A 17,732-nucleotide genomic window follows, 5' to 3' on the forward strand; every position below is an offset into this window, starting at 1 on the left:
CATACATCCCCATCATTATCTTTTTCCTTATCCTGTTTATTTTCCTCAAACACCACTATTCTGAGTTCTTTATTTATATGCTTATTATCTGTACTCTCCCAATGGGGAGCACATGTGTCTTGCTTATTGCTATACCCTCAAAACTTACAACAGATCCTATCTCTTTGTAGGTAATCAATAATGGATTGAATTAATGAACAAACTCTTGAATGCATTAAGAAATCCAGACACACTGAAAATGGTTAACTGTTCCCGACCATAAGCATGATGTTCTTACACTTACTGAAAAAAACTACAGTTTCCCAATAGGTATCATCAATACAGACTTAGGGAACTCTGTAAAGATAAGGTCCCTGAACAGGCAATATTCTTTCCCCTTTGCCTTCCAATCTTAGCATTTCAACACTCAAGATTCCAAGAGAATGCTGTCACCCCCTGAATCCCTAATATTGAAAGACAGAACTCTTCTCTTAGTTCCCATACCAATACAAGATTAGTATGCTTTTGTCAATCATCAAACTTTCTGTGGCCAGGCGCAGTGGCTCACACCTACAATCCCAACACTTTGGGAGACCGAGGCGGGCGGATCACCAGAGATCAGGAGTTGAGACCTGCCTGGCCAACATGGTGAACTCCCGTCTCTACTAAAAATACAAAAATTAGCCAGTCATGGTGGCAGGTGCCTGTAATCCCAACTACTTGGGAAGCTAAGGCAGGAGAATCACTTGAACCTGGGAGGTGGAGGTTGTAGTGAGACAAAATCAAGCCAATGCACTCCAGCCTGGGTGACAAGAGCAAGACTCTGTCTCAAAAAAAAAAAAAAAAAAAAAAAAAACAAACTTCCTGTTTAAAAACATATTTTGTATTTTTCTCTCTTGCCTCAGTTTTGATCAAGTATGTCTTTTTCATAAAGAAAAAGGAAAGACTGAGTTAATCTTCATCTTCTAAGACCTTTAATATGGCAATTAGTGTTTTGAGTAGTATGGGGGTAGGGAGTATGTCAATATCAAATATTACTCAAAAGCATCACAATTGGCTTATTTTCCCCATTGTGGAGAAGTAAATCGAGGGAAAAAAAATCAGACTGATTTTCTTTTAAGAAGTGAACCACCTCTAACGTCCTACAAGGCTATGAAGATTTCTAAGCAGGCAGTTACACTACTTGATTCTTGACCTTTATACATAAAGGTCCTACTGCTAGTGGGAAGCTTTCTTTCCCTGAAGTAGCAAGAACTTATGAATGCACTAATAATATGCATTCTCAATCTCTAAAAAATGTGATTTTTTTTTCCCTTCCAAAATAATCTCCCAAGATGAAAACAGCAATAAAAACAATATGCCTAATAATAGTAATATACAATCAGGGACTTACATGACTGAAAGAACCTGAAAACTATTTTACAGACCATACATGCAGTCACGCCTCACTGAACAGTGGGGACAGGATCTGAGAAATGTATCGTTAGGCAATTCTGTCGTTGTGCAAACATCATGGTATACTTACACAAACCTAGATAGTAGAGCTTACTACACACCTAGGCTATATGGTATAACCAATTGCTCCTAGGCTACTAACCTATACAGGATGTTACCGTAGGCAATTGTAACACAACGGTATTTGTTTATCTAAACATATCTAAAATACACTGTACAAAGGATTAAAAGATGGCACACGTGTACAGGGCACTGACCATGAATAGTGCTTGCCATCCTGGAAGCTGCTCTGGATGTGTGAGTAATGAGTGAATGTGAAGGCCTAGGCCACCATCATACACTAATGTAGAACTTACACTGTACAGTTAGGCTACATTAAATGTATCTTTAACTATATTTCTTCAATAATAAATTAATCTTAGCTTACTGTAGCTTTTCTCTTTTATAAACTTTTTGGCTCTTTTTAAATAACATTTAACTTTAAAAACAACACATTTTACAGCTAAAGAAAAAAATTTTATCTTCTTATTTTGTAAGTTTTCTATTCTTTTTCTTTTTAAACTTTTGTTAAAAACTAAGATACAAACACATTAGCCTAAGCCTATACAGTCAGGATCAAGACATCGCTAGGCGACAGGAATTTTTCAGCTCCATTATAACCTTAACAGGACCACCCTTGTATATGCGGTCTGCCCTCGACCTAAAACGTCGTTATGCGGCACATGACTGTATTTTGGTTCTGTAACCTAAAACGTATGACTTCTAAAAAACAGTATTTCTAATCAATATATATGAAAATGTCTGTCTCAAAACACTGTCACAAGTTCAATTAGCCAATTCCCCTCAAAGAATCCACAGGTTTTCCCTTCTTTAGGAATGTCAACCATTTTGCCTTTTATTTTTTTCCGTAAAATTCAATTATATGCACTAAGAGGCTGGGCCAAGTCTACACTAACAGCAATTCCTCCGACCCTGCAGCTGAAACCCTGGCAGAACTACGCCCCCTCGCACACAATGCCCAGATCCCCATTCCCTGGCTCGGTTTAGCTGGCGGGGAGCAGTCCACATCACACCCCGGTGAGCTGGGCGGTGGCAGGACTTTACCAGAACTCTCTTCTTCCCATTTTTCCACGCACCACACCACTGGAGGCGCTCTCCCTTCACTGCGGTTGGGTCAATGTGGACGTTTTTCACTCGGCCAGCTCCCCACAAACATAGGAGGAGGAGGAGGAGGGGAAGTGCAAAGGGGCCACCCACGCCAGCCTGGAGGTGAGGAGGGAGCCCAGGGCAGAATGCAGGCCAACAGACCCGCAGCGAAACTGCACCTTTCCCGAAGGAGCAACCTAGACAGGTAGACAAAGCGCCTCCTAAAAAGATCTGGGTGCCAAGGCCTTTCCATCCTCACCTCGAAGCCCAGCCAACCCAGTAAATCCACAACCCTGGTTCTCCGGTACACAACCGGCTCCTACTACGGGTGGCTGCCTAACTTCTAGAATCGATACAATGGGCACCCCAGGGGTAGAAGTGGGAACGAGGTGCACGTGTTCCCCGAAACCAAGACAGACAATAAGAACAAGCCCGGGCTGCCGGGACCGCCCCACCCTTCTCCTCGAGCCTCCCACCAGGCGGGGCGCCATCGCCCCGAAGTCGGCAGACAAAGCCCCCTCGGGGCGGACAGGAGGGCCCAGCCCAAAGCATCTGGGGCTGCACACAAAAGAGGGAGGGGCGCGAGAGGCGGCGCGAAACGGGAGGGCGAGACACTCACCGACGGAGCCCGAGGAGCCCCTACGCTTGGGCGCGGCCGGAGTGGAGGGGGGCGCGGCGGGGGCAGGGGCGGGCGGGGTCCACACGGGCTCGGCCTGAGGGCTCACGCTGGCCGGGGGAGGAGGGGGAGGCCGGGCCGGAGGCTCGTCGTCCTCAGGGAGCTTGGAGGGCGAGACTGCGGCAGCAGACGGTGGGGATGGCGCGGGCACCGTCGACGACACCGGGCTCGGGTCCCAAGACGGCTGCCGCTCCGGGGCGGCGGGGGGCGCGGCCGGCAGGGGTCCCCGGGGCGCGGGAGGCACGAAGTCATTTCCGAAGTCCATCAGGGGCGCGCCGGCGGCAGGGGCTGTGGGCACCGGGGCCGCGGACAGCCCGGCGGCGGGCTTCCTCTCGAGCACTTCCAGCTCCTCCAGGTCTTCGTCCTCGTCCTCCTCTTCCTCCTCCTCCTCTTCCTCTTCTTCCTCGGGCTCCCTCACGAACTGGTACTTGAACGCGGGCTGCGGCCGGGGCGGGCTGTCCGAGGACGAGACCAGAGGCGACTGGTCCAGGTCTTCCATGGCTGGCGGGTGGAGATGATGCTGCAGGTGCTGCCGCCGCCGCCGGGGCCGCGTCTCAGAGCCGCGGGAGGTTGTGGGGGTTGGGGAGAACTGAGAAGGGCTGGGCCGACCGAGCCGAGGGACCTGCTGTGGTGACGGCTCCCGGAACAATGAGACTGCTCCTCCAGCCTCCGCGCCGGTGATGCGCCACCCGCCCCGTCCCCAGTTGCCGCCACCGCCCAGACTAGCTGGGAGAGAAGCCAGCAGACTCTCCGCCCAGTTTGGCGTGACTCACCCTCCCTAGCAGGGAGGGCAGGGACTGGCGCGGGAGGGAGAGAGCCAATCGGCTACAGGATAGAGAAAATAGACGACCAGCTGGGCCAACGGAAAGGGAAGGAGCTGTAAGTGGGTGGGGATTACGGCACTTCCTCTCTCTTACCGGCTGGGATTGCGTTCAATGGGCGGGGCTGGGAGCTGGGAGCTCCACCCCCACGTTGGTTAACGGTGAATTGGGGTGGGGTCTTGGTCTTGCCCGCAGCTGGGGGTCCGTCTGTCTTTGGAGCACTGGGACAGAGGGCGGGCTGCTGTCTGGGAGGGGTCGGCGAGGTTCCTGGCGCGCCACCGGAAGGGCGTTATCCTGGGGGACTGAGGATGGAAACTTTCCTCCCGGGAAAGGAAAAAAACCGACTGGAGAAAGATATTAACTGGACTGTGAAGTGGGCCCTAAGGATTTTTGAAGATTTTTGCTATACAAGATTATATTTTCACTTAAAATTCCAAACCACATCACTACTACCGCCACCCTAAAATAAGAAAAAAAATTGTTTTTTGACAGGCTTAGTCTAAACTGCAGGCTCTGGAATTGGTAGGCAAAACAGCTGTGCTGAATTAACTGGGGGATCTGGGGCCGACCATTTGAAAGTCTGCTCTTCTTCCAAAGAGGGTTAGGGGCCCTCCCTGCCTGCTGCTGGACTCTTACATGGTAGGGGAGTGAGTCACCCAAAGAGGGGGGCGGGGGAGAAAGGAAAGTGGAAATACAAAGATGCCTTGGAAAGCTAATTTGGTTCACATTACATTTCAGTCACCTGAGGTTCATGAGTCAACATTTCAGATGATTCAGGCTTTCTGGGAGTCAGGAAGCCCAGTATTCATTGGTTTGATATGCAGGAATACGCATGACCCCCATTCCATTTTTTCTGAGACAGGAGAGTTTAAAGAAAGTAGTTGCACAACATGTAAGAATCAGGATCCTGGGCCGAGCGCGGTGGCTCCTGCCTGTAATCAAGCACTTTGGGAGGCCGATGTAGGGGCGGATCACCAGGTCAGGAGTTCGAGACCAGCCTGACCAACATGGTGAAACCCTGTCTCTACTAAAAATACAAAAATTAGCCGGGTGCGGTGGCGCGTGCCTGTAATCCCAGCTACTCAGGAGGATGGGTCAGAAGAATCGCTTGAACCCAGGAGACGGAGGTGGTAGTGAGCTGAGATCATACCATTGCACTCCAGCGCTCCTGCCTGGGCGACAGAGCAAGACTCCATCTCAAAATAAAAAATAATAATAATAATAATAAAAAGAATCAGGATCCTTTTATCTTTCTGATTTACCTTTCAAAAATATTCTCTGCATGCCTACTCTGGAAGTCCTGGAGCGAAGAGGATACCTTGCTTTCAAGTTGCTCAAAGTCTAAATCAGTCCATAGCCATAAGTAGCCAGTGACTAAGGTATCTGCCTTAATCTACTGATTGAACACTCAGAATGTATGTAGTTAGACTGAAATTAGATGTGCTGTAAGTGTAAAATGAGCACTGGATTTCAAGAATTAGTACCCCCAAAATGTAAACTATCTCACCTTTTATATTAAATTAATGTTGAAATTGGTATTTTGAATACATTGGGATAAGTATAATATTACTATATTAATTTCACTTGTTCTTTCTGCAGCAGCTTCTGGAGTATTTTAAATACATAATGGCTCACATATTTCTTTTGCACAGTGCTAGTCTAGATTAATAATTAAAAAATGTTGATTGCCATGGGGAATCACTGGTTATTTAAGCAAATTCTTAGCTCCAACTAATTTACATTACTATAAGCTTAATTTGGGTATCAGAAAAGTAGGAGTTGGAGGGAGGGATAAATAGGTGTAACACAGAAGATTTTGGGGGCAGTGAAACTGTTCTATATTATCCATTATGCATTTGACAAAACCCATAGGGCTATACAACAGAAAGAGTGAACCCTAATGTAGGCTATTGACTTTAGTTAATTATATATCAGTATCAGTTCATCAGTTGTAACAAATATACCACCTCAATGCAGTATGTTAAGAACAGAGGAAACTGTGGTTAGGGGGCAGGAGTGGGAGTGTATGGGAACTCTGTACTTCCTGTTCATTTTTTCTATAAACCTAAAACTGCTCTAAGAAATAAAGTTTATGAACCTTAAAAAAAGGAAAATAATAAAGATTTCCTGATAATGTTACTTGATTGGGTTAATTATCAACAATAGGTTCAAGACCTATCACATCAATTCCACAGATAACTGACTTTATTTGTACAAAATGTTTGTGACTTGCTTTAAGTTTGGTTTTATTTTTTGGAGGGGTTGGGAAGAGTAGGAAGAGAGACATATTGATGTAGAATTTTGGGGTGGGAGGTTAATACCAAATGAATTTAAACAAAACAATTTTCTACAATGATGACTACAAGAGACATATTTGAAGTGTTTGTCAAATATTTATCAAAAATTATCAAAAATGCATGATTTTCATCCAACTTCATACACATACAAAATACACTAACAATATTTTATGTTTCAGCCTTTTCTGTTATCACAGTTTAGCTATCAGCAGTTCAGTCTTCCCTGTATGCATTTCCCACTGTGACTGATCTGAAATTCCTTAATGATACGTGTCACAGGGCTTTCATATAAGTCTAATATAAACAGGGCTTATGTTATTTGTAAGTTGCTCATATGATGTTTCTACATTCATATATCCCTGTACCTAAAATTGTCTCAGGGGAATATCTTTAATCAAAGTTTCACAAAAGAATAATTATAAAAAATAGTAGTAGATTTACAATTTTAATAGTAAATAGCAGTTAATATTGATGCAATAATATAAGCACAATCCTCTGGTGCAGAATAAAAATTTATTAATCTCAGTGAATTCTAAAAAAATAAGTGTTTGATAGATAGATGAGTAAAGAGTTTGCCCAGTGTTCATAGGATGATTAACAAAGCAAAAAGAATGCTGCTGCTCTACCACAATTAAAAGTAAAGCTACTTATACATTATTGTAACTGATATATATAGATGTAAATGTCACTGTCACTAACAAAATTTCTGGTGGACATTTGAACCAGTTAAAGGAAAAATGCACATTATAGATCTTAATAATAGTTTTAAAATAATTATTCAATGATTTATATTTGAAAATCCCTTATCAGTTGGGCATGATGGCTCACACCTGTAATCTCAGCACTTTTGGCAGCTGAAGCAGGTGGATCACTTTAGGTCGGAGTTTGAAACCAGTCTAGCCAACATGGTGAAACCCCAGCTCTGCTGAAAATACCAAAACTAGCTGGGCATTGTGGTGCATGCATGTAACCCCAGCTACTGGGGAGGCTGAGGCAGGAGAATTGCTTGAACCTGGGAGGCAGAGATTGCAGTGAGCTGAGATCGCACCATTGTACTCCAGCCTGGGTGACAAGAGCCAAACTCCATCTCAAAAAAAAAAAAAGAAAAGAAAAGAAAATACATTATCGGAAGTAGAAGATTAAAGTTTTCAGATACCACTGGTTAGTAGCTATTCTCTCTGAGAACATTACAAGAGATCCAGGCTGGTAGAATCATAGAATCTTAGGGTTGGGAGAACTTTGGGAGGTCAGCTTGACCAATCTCCCTTCCATGATCATGGTCTCACTTACAAGCAAAAGCTAAATAATGTGTACATATGGACATAGAGTTTGGAATGATAGACAATAGAGACTCAGAAGAATGAGGGGCAGGAGTGGGGATGTTAAGAAATTCCTTATGGGTACAATGTACATTATTAGGGTGATGGATACACTAAAAGGGTGACTTCACTACAATGCAATAAATACATGCAACAAAATTACACTGTCAAACCCCGTAAATTTATATAAATAAAAAATTTAAATAGTTTAAAAAAAAATTCTTAAGAGTGCCAAAATGATGTTTCAGTCTTTTTTAAATAGAAAGGTTGAAGGTAATTCAGTAGTGCTCTTGAACACATGCCAGTCATTTTCCATAGGTGAAAAAGCTGTGGTTGACTGCTCTTGAAACAGGTGTGTCTGTAACCCACCTCTCATCTTTCTTCTCTTGCTGAACCATCCCTTTTGTGCTTTTACTTTATACTTTATTCATTCATAAGAGAAATATTTGTTGGGTATACACTCTGCACCAGGCCCTGCTCAAGACTTTGAAGAATATAGCACTAAGCCAAACAAACACAAATGTGCTTGCATATTTTCAGTAAGAGACCTATTACTTGGAAATCACCCATTCCATTTCTATAGTATTATGCCTTATTTGCAGAATGCTAAATTGACACCTAAGTTGGTATTTGTAAAATAAGTTAATTATACTTGCATTAGGTATGCCCCTCAAAAGAGTTAAAAGGCATAGGATGGGTATACTCTTGTCTACAAATAGCAAGATGTGAACTCCAGACTGGGTTCGGTAAGAGAAGAAAAATGAGAGGTGGATTGTAGACAAACCTGTTTCAATAGCAGTCAACCACAGTTTTTTCACCTCTGAAAATGACTTGCCTGTGTTCAGGAGCACCACTGAATGACATTCGACCTTTCTATTTAAAAAAGACTGAAACATCATTTTGGCACTCTTAAGTGAAAAATTAACAGCTTGCTAAGTTGTTGTCCTACCATTTTGTTGGGATTTTAGATTTTATGAAATGTGCCTTTTTGTGACATGCAGTTCGTGGTTCTGTTCAACATCTTAACTTATATTAAATCCATTCTATAATAAGAATAGAAATAGAAATGTAAGATCAACTTCTTCAGCCATGCTAGTTAAGCACTGATAGTTAGTGTTGGACCTAAAATTAAAATGTTAAGTCCTAAAAAGAAATCACATAATAAGCAAGTGAAAGTCATAATTAAAATTGAACCTAATCTTTCTCCTTTAACTGTTTTAAGTCCTCTGCATTATTAGAAATTAGGCTATTTGAATATGCATTGTTTCCCTGGAGAAATTTATTTTGATCTAGCAGAAAAATTACTTCAGATCCAAGAAAGTTAATTTTGATCTAGCAGTACAAAACCAAGCAGAAGACATCCTATGCTGTCTTAGACAAATAAAAATGTGTCTTCATATGAAAAAAGAACTACAGAAAAGAGTCCACAAAATTAAACTCATTCTAATCTATAACTTACAGTTGTTTTTAATACCTAAAGGTTGAAGTATAAGTTCTGTTATTTCATCTTCAATGGAGATAGATAGAAACCAAGTGGTCACTGTCTTTAAACATCATTCATTGATTCAACTAAAACCTATTGACCATCTAGGGTCTTCTGATAAGTAATAGATAAAACACATTTCCTAATGTCAAAGAATGTATAGTCTAGTTTATATAAGAATGTATATCTATAAATATGTATATATAGAGATCTATACATATATGTATATGATATAGGTTTATGTATCTATACATACATGTGTATGTATGTGTCTGTGTGTGTGTATATATGTCTGTACACACACAGTAGTTCCACTTAATCCATGCTTTCACTTTCCAAGGTCTTAGTTACCCTCAGTCAGCTGTAGTTCAAAAATATTAAAATGAAAACTCCACAAATAAACAATAAGTTTTAAATTGTGTGCTGTTCTGAGTAGCATGATGAAATCTCAAGCAGTCCCCTCAGTCCCTCAAGGGAGGTGAGTCATCCCTTTGTCTAGCGATCACACTGTCTATGCTCCCTCCCATGATAGTCACTTAGCAGCCATCTCTGGGATCAGATCGGCTGTCATGGTATCACAGTGCTGCATTCAGGTAACCCTTGTTTTATGTAATAATGGCCCCAACATGTGAAGGTAGAGATGCTGACAATTTGGATATGCCAAAGAGAAGTCATATGAAAAGGTGAGCCGGCTGTGGTGGCTCATATCTGTAATTCTAGCACTTTGAGAGGCAGGGAATGAGCAAATCGCTTGAGATCAGGAGTTCAGGACCAGCCTGGGCAATGTGGCAAAACCTGGTTTCTACAAAAAATACAAAAATTAGCTGGGCATGATGGCATGTGCCTGTAGTTGCAGCTACTTCGAAGACTAAGTTGGGAGAATGGCTTGAGCCTGGGGGATGTCGAGGCTACAGTGAGCCCTGATCACACCACTGCACTCCCACCTGGGTGAAAGAGTAAGACTCTGTCTCTAAAATAAAATAAATGCAAAGGTGAAAGTTTGTCTTAGATATGTATGTATAAGAAAAAACAGACTATATACGTAGGGTTCAGTAATAGCCACCATTTCAGGCATCTGAGGGTCTTGAAATGTATCCCCCAAAATAAGGAGGACTACTTTATACCTCTGTGTCGGGGGGGAAAGAGAGAGAGAGAGACATTTTCCAGCAGGATTTGGAATAAAACCTCATAAAAGTTGATACTTGATCTTTTAAGATAGAAAAAGAAAGGCGTTTAAAGAAGAGGGAATAACATCTACAGAGGCAGGGTGAAATGAAACTTGGATAAAGATTCGAGACACAGAGAGATCTCTGCTATAGCTAGAAAGGTCCAAAGTGATAGAAAATAAAACCAGAAAAAATAAGCTAAGTACAGACTGAGGGTCTCAAGAGCCATGCTGAAGAGCAGAAGCATTAGTCTCCCAGAGTTATTGAAGGTCTTTTGAAGCAGTGTGGTAGGATGACCTGATAAGTAATTTACAAAAACAACAGTGACAGAGGACGGATTTTGGGTGCTAGAGTAAGGAAACCAAATGCTGAAAATGCAATTATAATAGTACAGGTAACCATTGCCTTTATTTATAGCTTTATTACAACAACTGTGGTTTCAGTGAAACATAATTACTGCTTCTAATTCTGGCAAAAGTTGATAAGAGCCTAAACTAGGAGCACAGGAAATAGAGAGGAAAAGATAAATTTAAAATACATGGAAGAAGGTGAATTCATAGAATCTGATGACTAATAGAATGGAGGGGCTAATGGAAAAGAAGAAAGAAAACCTGATTTGATGGCTTGAGCTTGGTGAGAAGGGAAATTGGTGCTGCCATTATCAAAGAAAAGAACTCTGAGGAGAGAGCACAGTTTGGATGAATAATGCTGGGGAGACTACAATGACCTAAGTTTTGAGGTGCATTGAACTTGAGTTGACTGCAGAACATTGAAGTAGAAGTAATCAGAGAGCAGCTGGAAAACCAGGGCTGGACTTCAGATGGAAGTCTAGACTGGAGAGCAAGGTACCTAAATCTGTTTGTTAGTTAGCCTTCATGGGTCAAGGTTTGATGGGAAATGGTGGGGCTGGGGAAAGGTGACCAAGCAGGTTGCTGGGTACTGTCTGCTACTCATGGGAGAAAACAGCTAAGAATGCAGCCCTGGAAAACATGAATATGTAACACCTCTGGTTGTACCTGAACCACATTATCTCCACATTATCTCCACTTGAGCTTTGTTTTTCCAAGCAAAACAAAACCAAAGACTCCTTTTAGCTTTTCTTCACAGGTCCAGTGTTTTAGTTTTTACATAGGTGCTCCTTTTTGTCTTCTCTATCCACCTTAAATATTAAACTCAGAACTCAAAATAGTATTCCAGTAAGTGTTCTGTATAATTGTATTTTTACCACAAAGTAATCAATAGTAATAGGTGCAGCACCAATAATTTAAGCCTACAGACTGCCTGAAAATCTTCAGTAAGCTAGTGACTCCAGCCTCTTAGCCAGTAACAAGCAGAATTGCCTACTAGACTTTTGCCTCTTCTTGTAACCATCCATAATGAAGACCCTAAAGAAAAGGAAATGGCTAAAAGAGAAGTAATAAGAGATTAAGCAAGCTCCATTAAATTAAAAAATTAACCAGATAATAAGTGATTCTCTTATATGTTACTTTTATTTATGAGTTATAGAATTTTAAAAAATCAATAGATCTATATTGCTCCTATTTCACTTGTTGCCTACTTTTATCCACAGAACCCAGAAACACAATCATCACAAGAAGTGTACAGTATGTGACTTACCTGTGTCTTTGTTGAAACTCATTTACCTTTTATTACTAAAAAGTTATTGTCATCCCGAATTTTCATTTTATATTAGTTTTATTTATTGTCCTGAGGAGAATTTTTTCCTGTCAAGTGGTAAAGGAAATGTTAATCATTTATGAATAAAATGTTATTTAATCTAATGAGTTAAATGTGGTGTGTCATGTATTCATTTCCTCTCCATCCCAAAACCCTGTTAAAATGTCAGTAAAGCAATTTTTAAAATGATATTAAACAACAAGGACAAAGATAATAAAAGAGGAGACAACAATGGAGAAGATATTTCAACAAATTTATGGAAGACCAAAAGCAAATGGAAGAACAGTTACTGACTTAACAAAGTGGATGAAGTTAAAACCTAAATATCTTTCAAAGGCAATATCAACTAGAAGCAAGTCATCTTGTGTCACAGAACTCCTACGAGCCCAGCTCTTGGAGGTACCAGGATTGGAAACAAATGGATTAAGTAAAAGTGGAACCCTTAGTCCCCACATCCCCATCCTACTCCCAAAAAGCCTGTTCCCCCAACTCCTCCTGTCTCCTATGCCCCATTTTCCCCCAGATAGGAAATGGGAGAATCTTATATGGTGAAACAAAATGGCTCCAGAGAAAATTCTTTAAAATATTGGCATGCAGAGTACCTCAGTAAAAAGGCCTGATCAGCCCCACATTTACATCCTCTCATCTTCTTCCTTCTCCCCTCAGAGCTTCCCATACATATTTTTAAGGCTATACCCTTACACACGAAACAAAAAACAAGAACCACCTGACATTTGATAAAAGTCATGAATGAAAACAAATAGACTAAAAAAACTTGAAGGAGCAGAAACATACAGAGAACAGAAGAAAATAACAAAGAAACTATAATTAATATTTAGAGTAACTGGCCAGACGTGGTGGCTCACGCCTATAATCCCAGCACTTAGGGAGGCCGAGACGGGTGGATCATCTGAGGTCAAGAGTTTGAGACCAGCCTGGCCAACATGGCAAAACCCGGTCTCTACTAAAAATACAAAAAATTAGCCAGGCGTTGTGGCAGGCACCTGTAATCCCAGCTACTCGGGAGGCTGAGGCAGGAGAGTCGCTTGAACCCGGGAGGCAGAGGTTGCAGTGAGCAGAGATCATGCTACTGCACTACAGCCTGGGCAACAAGAGTAAAACTTCATCTAAAAAAAAAAAAAACTATTTAGAGTGAGATAAAAGAAGGTATCACATCCATAAAACAGAAACAATAAAAATAAAAAAGAGAACATGAAAGAATTTATAACTTAAAACTGATGATATGTTCATAGCAACATTATTCTCAATAGCCAAAAAGTGGCTACGAGATGATGAAAAATTCCAGGAGATGGATGGTGGTGATGGTTACACAGCAAAAGTGAATATACTTAAGGCCACTGAAAAGTTGTTAAAATAATAAACTCTGTGTCATATGTATTTTACCTTGCTAAAAAATAATTGTTTAATTGCAGTTTTTTCATTAATAGTGTTAGAAGATGAAGTTGAAGAACCTCTCAGGAAATAGGGAAAACAGGAACAAAAAGATGTATTAGCAACAATTAGTGAAAATTGAAATTTTTTAAAAAAGCAATTATTATGTTGCCAAAAGATACACAATATTAGGAGGAATAGTTCAAGAAGTCTGTTGTACAACATTGTAACTATAGTGAGTAACAATGTATTATATTCTTGAAAATTGCTGAGAATAGATTTTAAGTGTTTTAACTGCAAAAAATAAGTATGTGAGATAATACATATGTTAATTAGCTCAGTTTAGCCATTTTACAATGTACACATATTTCAAAACAGTGTGCTGTACATAATATACACAATTTTTGTCAATTAAATAAATAACCCCCCAAAATCAATATCATTTACTATAGCACTAGAAAACATGAAATATTGAAGGACTGATTTAACAAAATATGCCCAAGACCATTACACTGCAAGCTACAAGCATTGCTGGGAGAAATTAAAGAAGCCAGAGGGACTTAAACTTGATTTCAAGACTTATCATAAATCTACAATAATTAAGTCAATGTAGTACTGGCATAAAGATAGACAAATAGATCAACGGAACGGAGTAGAAGGTGTAGAAACAAACTCTTAGAGCCACACATATATACTTAATTAATTTTTTTAAAAAGTGTCAAGGTATTTCAGTAGGGAAAGGACAGCCTTTTTCAACAAATAGTGCTGGAACAATTGGACATACATGTGTGAAAAAAAATGAACAAGAATGCTGATCCTTATTTTATATCACATTCAAACATTAACTCAAAATGGATCATGAGCCCGAACAGAACAATCAAAATTATAAAATTTCTTCAAGAAAACAGCATAAAAATTTGGCATGGAGATATAATGCTGTGACAAATATAAAATTGTACAACTACGTTGGAAAAACATTTGACAGTTTCTTAAAACACTGAAACATCCCCAGTCATATGACTCAGTAATTCCACACCTGGGTATTTTTTCCAAGAGAGATGAAAACTGGAAACAACCCAATTATCCATCCACTGGTGAATGGATAAATACATTATAGCTTTGGAATTTTAATCAGCAATAAAAAGGAACAAACTTGATATACACAACAACACGAAAAAACTCATGAAGATTATGTTAAGTGAAAGAAGAGAGACACAAAAGACTATATACGATACGGTTCTGTTTATGTGACATTATAAATTAACAAAAACTGCAAGGCTGTGGGCTGGAGGAAGGGAATGACAGCAGAAGGGACTAGGGTAGTTCTGGGAATGTCAGAAATCATCCACATCTTGATTGCGGTGATGGATATACAACTATATACACTGTCAAAAATCATTGGACTATAATACACTTAAAATGAGTGAACTTTATTGGATGCAAATTATACCTGGATAAAACTGATTATTTTTTCTAACATTAAGACAAAAAGATGAAAAACAGATGACAAAGATAAGGAAGAAAAATCTGGGAGGTCTATGAATTACTAATAAGAGATCTGGAAAGCAGTAACAGGGAAAAACACTAAAGTTCCTATTATTCTAATTTGTCCTCTAGAGAGTGAACTTACAGTACAGGACTCCATGCTCCATGACAAAGCATTATTTCAGAGTCTGCATTTTAATTTAGTACTATAAATGTGTACAGATTTTCTGTCAAAAAATGTTTTAAGACTACTTCTCTTTTTAATTTTTATTTTATTTATTTTTTGAGACGGAGTCTCGCTCTGTCACCCAGGCTGGAGTGCATGCCTGTAACCTCCGCTTCCTGGGTTCAAGTGATCCTTCTACCTCAGCCTCCCAAGAAGCTGGGACTACAGGCATGCACTAATTTTTGTATTTTGTATTTTGTTTTGTTTTTTGAGATGGAGTCTCACTCATTCTGTCACCCAGGCTGGAGTGCAGTGGCATGATCTCAGCTCACTGCAACCTCCACTTCCCAGGTTCAAGTGGGAACTTTTGTATTTTTGTAGGGATGGGGTTTCGCCATGTTGCCCAGGTTGTTCTCCAACTCCTGGCTTCAAGTGATCTGCCGGCCTCAGCCTCCAAAACTGCTGGAATTACAGGCATGAGTCACCGTGCCCAGCCTTAAGATTGCTTGTTAAACAATTTTCCTTCTCTAAATTATCCTCTACTTCTATGAAGTTGATAATGCTATAAATAAAATATAATTCTAAACTAATTTGTTATTTAAACCTTAGAATTGGGGCAAGTTGCTGTTTTCAAATGACCATGTACTACTGTGCAATTAAAAAATTAACTATGATGTAAAACAGATGTTTCTTAAACATATTGTGCTTTCATTACCGTATCTCTGAAACCCATCAATTTATCTTTGCTTCAGCAGCTTTATTGAGATATAATTCACATATACAATTCACTTTTTAAAGGATGCAATTCAGTGCTAGCCATTTATCTTTTGAACAACTTTTGAATAAGATACGGAAGAGACAATGTGAGTCATTGGAGCAAGATTGTAGATCCAGTTTTGCTATGCCCAAGCTAGCTAAGTAACCATCAGTAACCTCTGGGCCTCTATATCCTCAACTGCACATCAGGGGATTAAACTAGATGACTTCTTAGTCCCTAGCTCTCATCTACTTTCAAGATACCTTATTTAAGGCTCACACCTGTAATCTCAGCTCTTTGGGAGGCCGAGGCGGGCAGATCACTTGAGGCCAGGAGTTTGAGAGCAGCCTGGCCAACATGCCGAAACACTGTCTCTACTAAAAATACAAAAATTAGCTGGGCATGGTGGCACACGCCTGCAGTCCCAACTGCTCTAGAGGCTGAGACAGGAAAATTGCTTGAACCCAGGAAGTGGAGATTGTGGTGAACTGAGATCATGCCACTGCACTCCAGCCTGGGCGACAGAGTGAGTGAGACTCTATCTCAAAAAACAAAACAAAAAGAAAAAAAGAAAAAAAACTTGTTTATTTTTAACTTTTAATTTCTCTCTAGCACTAACACCAAAAATTGGGATAAGCAGCTCAGAAAGTTATACTTTACAGCAAGACAGTTGCAACAATGCTCTGAATTAAAGATGGTGCTGGCAGATTTGTTACAGCACTTGGAAGTCCTTATAAATCTAATAAGATTCTTAAGCCTCGTCTTGAAAGAAGACAGTTTCATTTTACACATTTCAGTAAGAAAAAGAGGAAGAAGGTAGTCACAGAGTGTGTTTAACTTAGATGAGCTTCTTTTTTCTAACTTTATTTTTCTCACTTCTAAAAGCAAATATGAAAACTCTATGTAGAAAGCTGAATAGATTTGGAAATATATTCAAGAAAATGAGATTAAAATCAGTGGCTCAGCCAAATATCTTATCAAAAATATAAACAATATTGACTGCAGAGCTTTTATTAAAGTCAAAAATGAGAGTCCCCATAAAGGCCTGGTTGATGTGCAAAATTTTGTCACTGCAGATATTTTAACAGTATATGATGTCATTTGTCTCTTTTCTCTATTTCAAATTACAGAGTTGAATCAGTTGATATATTTTTTAATGAATTTAGCAATATTTCTAAAACAACTGACACAGGATCTCTTAGTAAGTAATTAGTTATTGTTATGGGTTAAATTGTGTCCCCCAAAAGAAATGTTGACATCCTAACCCCTAATACCTCAGAATGACCTTATTTGGAAGTAGGGTCATCACAGATGTTATTAGTTAAGATGAGGTTATGCCAGAGTTAAGTGGGCCCTTAACCCAATTTGACTGGGATCCATCTGTGAAGAGAAGACAGAGACACATAGGGAAGATGGCCATATTAAGACAGACAGAAATTGAAGTGATGCTGCAATAAACCGAGGAACTCCTGGGGCTACCAGAAGCTGGAACAGGCAAGGGTGGATCCTCCCCTAGAGGCTTTGAAGGAAGCATGGCCCTGCCAACACCTTGATTTGGGACATCCAAGCTCCTGAACTGTGAGAGAATTAATTTGTTGCTTTAAACCACCCAGTTTGCAGTACTTTGTTATAGCAGCCATAGAAAACATATAGATATATTCCCAAATATTATATACACACACGCAGACCTTAAAAACAGACTTGGGAGGAGGGGACTGGCATGAGCCATAAATCACTCTCCTCTTGGTTATTCTTGGAGGTTAGACAGTGGTCCTTGTTCCTGACTAGACAATACCTAGGAGATAGCCAAAGGTAATAATGCAAGCATCGGCTATTGTGAGACTAGCACACGGCAGCCAATGTGAATTTTTCCAGGGAAACCAAGAAACTTCAGATGAAAAGAGAGGTAAGTA

The 17,732-nt window shown here is 40.2% G+C and overlaps 1 protein-coding gene across 4 annotated transcripts in view; it reads right to left on the bottom strand.

The window, feature by feature from the left end:
• RTN4 (reticulon 4) overlaps positions 1 to 3,932 on the bottom strand; it is a 79,472-nt gene extending 75,540 nt beyond the window's left edge. Inside the window, exon 1 of one of the 4 annotated variants that reach the window (XM_064364096.1) lies at positions 3,200 to 3,932. In XM_064364096.1, coding sequence (XP_064220166.1) covers positions 3,200 to 3,755 — 556 coding nt within the window. In that variant the 5' untranslated portion in view covers positions 3,756 to 3,932. Of the gene's footprint in view, positions 1 to 2,538; positions 2,618 to 3,199 lie in introns of those variants that run through there. The other 3 variants (XM_021672861.2, XM_064364098.1, XM_064364097.1) reach the window with 3 other exon arrangements.
• Between the last annotated feature and the right edge of the window lie 13,800 nt (positions 3,933 to 17,732).

This window comes from Aotus nancymaae, unplaced genomic scaffold (genome assembly GCF_030222135.1).
Source record: "Aotus nancymaae isolate 86718 unplaced genomic scaffold, 86718_ANA_hifiasm-v0.15.2.pri h1tg000057l, whole genome shotgun sequence".
Classification (NCBI taxonomy): Eukaryota; Metazoa; Chordata; class Mammalia; order Primates; family Aotidae; genus Aotus; species Aotus nancymaae.